At 31.2% G+C, this 3,744-nt stretch overlaps 1 protein-coding gene across 1 annotated transcript; it reads left to right on the top strand.

Annotated features, from left to right (window-relative positions):
* Window positions 1–712: 712 nt before the first annotated feature.
* On the top strand, window positions 713–3,370 carry LOC109340106 (alpha-amylase-like). The gene is made up of 4 exons (XM_019577680.1): window positions 713–809; window positions 927–1,056; window positions 2,069–2,871; window positions 3,031–3,370. The coding sequence occupies exons 1-4, from the start codon at window positions 726–728 to the stop codon at window positions 3,274–3,276; spliced, it is 1,263 nt and encodes a 420-aa protein (XP_019433225.1). The 5' UTR covers window positions 713–725; the 3' UTR covers window positions 3,277–3,370.
* Window positions 3,371–3,744: the final 374 nt, after the last annotated feature.

Below are 3,744 nucleotides of genomic sequence, written 5' to 3'. Positions count from 1 at the left end.
AATTTGTTTTATTAAATAAATTTAAATTTTGTGATTTATATATTAATATTTTCAATTTTTACAGGATGATATTTATTATTTTAATTTTTAAAAGGATAATACATTCAGTTATACCATCTAGTCTTAGATCCGTGTGCTTGTGATATAAGTTAGAATTATTGATTGAATAGTTGTCTCAGATTTTCAATGCAAATCCAACACATCAATCCTTGTTTTTCTTCTTTCTTCACAATTACTACGTTTAACGTAACTGTAAAGAACAAATAACGAACGAAATGGAGGGGAATGCACGGAGAAATTTCTTTTAAGATTGTAATATTTAACAATTTATAAACAGTCATTATTTAATTTTAGCTTTTAATATTTATGCATATTAATGTAACAATTTATATATGTTGTCAATAAATTATCCATATTTCTTCATATTATTTTTTGAAGTGTCAATAATAATTAAATATAAAGTTTGATGATACAATAGTAGTATATAAAAACTCTATGAGTATATACATTTTTTCCCTTGTTTTTATATTTTGATTTTTTGACACAACTACATTTCTAATATTCTTTGACTTTTTTTGTATAATGTTATACTTTTTATTTTTAATTTATTTCCTTAACTAAAGACAACTAGATTTCTTTTGAAATCACCAAAAAATTCAAGCTGCTTCAATATAAAGTATATAAAGGCACAGTCATATAAACACTCAACTCCGAGGTAGCACGTCATGGATTCCCTCATTCCATTCAGCATTTTTTGCCTTTTGCTTTCAACCTTTCCCCTTTTCGCATCCTCTGCCGTGTTGTTTCAGGTTTCACTTCTTCTTGTCTTTGACTTGCACAAATGCACACATTTATATACACAAGCTTATTTACAATTACGTACAAATCTAATTAACTACGCATGAATTTGCTAAATTTTGTCACAGGGATTCAACTGGGAATCAAGTAAGAAAGGAGGTTGGTATAACTCTCTGAAGAACAAAATTCCAGACCTAGCAAATGCTGGAATTACCCATGTTTGGCTCCCTCCTCCTTCTCAATCTGTTTCTCCTGAAGGTACATATTTTTACCTGCTTCATTTACAATGAATAATTAACGTCTAATGATCAATATTTTTCATTCAACTTTTTGATCAAATTTCTAGCATAAGTCTGGTTGGAAAGTAAACATGGTCTATCTCATTCTCTCATACATGATCTAAATATTCATTCAGTTACTCCTCTCATTTTTAATTGGTTTTTTGATAGAACCCTAAAAAATATCATAGTTAGAGCCATCTTCAATTTCATATTGTCATGGCTCAAAAAAATATGGTTTAATCCTGGGTCAATGATAACAATTTGCCTAGTCTATCATGCTTGGCGATGGGAAGTAAGCACAACCATATAAGATTGTTGAATGCATATTCATAATATAAATGTTAAGGGACTCGATATGGTACCCTGATAAGCACACTGTGAAGGCGCAGTGCCGCAGTATATATTTAGACCTAAAGCAAACTCTAATATGAGGTCTTTTTGTGAGAAGAGAATTTTAACCAATATTATGATGAGCAGGACACCAAATCACATCACAGAGATGTTAGTTTAACAAATAATTTTATATATAATTAATAATTATTAATAATATATAATTATATAAAAATGAATTTTTTTATATAATTATATTAAAGTACCATCTTATCATTTTGTGAATCAAAATAAAATAAAATTTTAGAGTAATATTTTGATTTTTGTTATAAAAATATATATAACTGTTCGGTTCGGTTTATTTTCTAGATTATTACATTTTAACCGAGTTTAATATGGTTGGATCGGAGTTTCTCCGGTTCAAAAAGGACAAACCTCTCAATCTATTAGGAATGCAAACTAAATACATTTTCAAGTTCGGACAGCGGTGCGACAGTCGGATCCGGTCCTATTCTCATATTATTGACATTAACAACTACTATATTTTTGGAAGGCCTAAGGCAAGGATTTTACTGACATTTGTTTGATCCTCCCGTGGTCATAGTCCTCAGGTGAGTTTCAAACTTTCAATCTAAGAGTTTGTGTCCTTTTGAATCCAGGGTATCTTCCAGGAAAGCTATATGATCTTGATTCATCAAAATATGGCAACAAGGAAGAACTGAAGTCACTGATTTCAGCTTTACATTCAAAAGGAATCAAAGCTGTAGCTGACATAGTCATCAACCATAGAACTGCAGCGAAAAAGGATGGAAGAGGCATATACTGCATTTTTGAAGGTGGCACTTCAGATGGAAAACTTGATTGGGGCCCACATTTCATTTGCAAAGATGACACTGCTTATTCTGATGGCACTGGAAATCTTGATAGTGGTGAGGGTTATCCTGCAGCACCTGACATTGATCATCTCAATCCACAGGTTCAAAAGGAATTATCTGAGTGGTTGAACTGGCTCAAAACTGAAGTTGGATTTGATGGGTGGAGATTTGATTTTGTAAAAGGTTATGCACCTAGCATTACCAAAATTTATTTGGAAAAAACATCACCAGATTTTGCAGTTGGAGAGAATTGGAACTCTCTTTCTTACCAGAATGGGAAGCCTGATAAAAACCAAGATGGTCATCGCGGTGCATTGGCTAAATGGGTTGAAGCTGCAGGTGGTTCTGTCAATGCCTTTGATTTTACCACTAAAGGGATTCTTCAAGCTGCTGTAGAAGGAGAACTATGGAGGTTGAAGGACTCAAATGGTAAACCAGCTGGGTTGATTGGGATAAAACCAGAAAATGCTGTGACTTTTATTGACAACCATGACACTGGTTCCACACAGAAAATTTGGCCATTCCCATCTGACAAAGTCATTCAGGGATATGCTTACATTCTAACACATCCTGGCACTCCATCTATAGTACTTTCTCCAACCTTTTACCTTACAATATTTTCTACAATGAATAAACTTAGGCATTGTTTGGATGAATGTTTTACATGTGTAGTAATTTAAACTTAGGCATTGTTTGGATGAAGAAACTATTTCTTTAACACCACCTTCTTGTATCTTGTTATACAGTTCTACGATCACTTCTTTGATTGGGGATTGAAGGAGGAGATATCTAAATTAACTGCTATAAGGCTGAAGAATGGAATCAATTCCAAAAGTAGTGTGGATATTCTTGCAGCTGATGCTGATCTTTATGTAGCTAAGATAGACAACAAGATCATAGTGAAAATAGGGCCCAAGAACGATCTTGGTAAACTTATTCCCTCAAATTTCCATGTTGTCACATCTGGCAAAGACTATGCCGTTTGGCAGTGAGTACATTTGATGAGATACTATATTTCTATATAAGCAAGGTTACAATGTAATAATATGATCTAACAAGGAATAAACATTACATTTCTTATATAAAGTTAAACTATATATACTGAATGCAAATTTAAGTAAGACAATGTTCAATGAAACAATTGGTAAAATATCCTATCGTTCATAAAATCATTTTCAGACATTTTGTATGTTTTTAATGTTGTTATTACAGTGTTTAGACATGGATGGAAGAAGCAATAGTAAATTTTATCAATAATGAGATGATATATAATATGATACAAAAGATATAATAGTAATATCTATTTATATTAATACTAGACTTCTATTTATATATCTAATTGAATAAATCATAATAGATAAAATAAAGTAATCTCAATCCTAAAATATCTTCTAAACAAATCTAATAGATAATCATATATATATATATATATGTATGTATATGTATAATCTAAATATTAT

This window comes from Lupinus angustifolius, unplaced genomic scaffold, assembly GCF_001865875.1.
Source record: "Lupinus angustifolius cultivar Tanjil unplaced genomic scaffold, LupAngTanjil_v1.0 Scaffold_139_12, whole genome shotgun sequence".
Taxonomy (NCBI): Eukaryota; Viridiplantae; Streptophyta; class Magnoliopsida; order Fabales; family Fabaceae; genus Lupinus; species Lupinus angustifolius.
The sequence above is the reverse complement of the archived record's forward strand: the minus strand, read 5'-3'. Positions and strand labels throughout refer to the sequence as shown.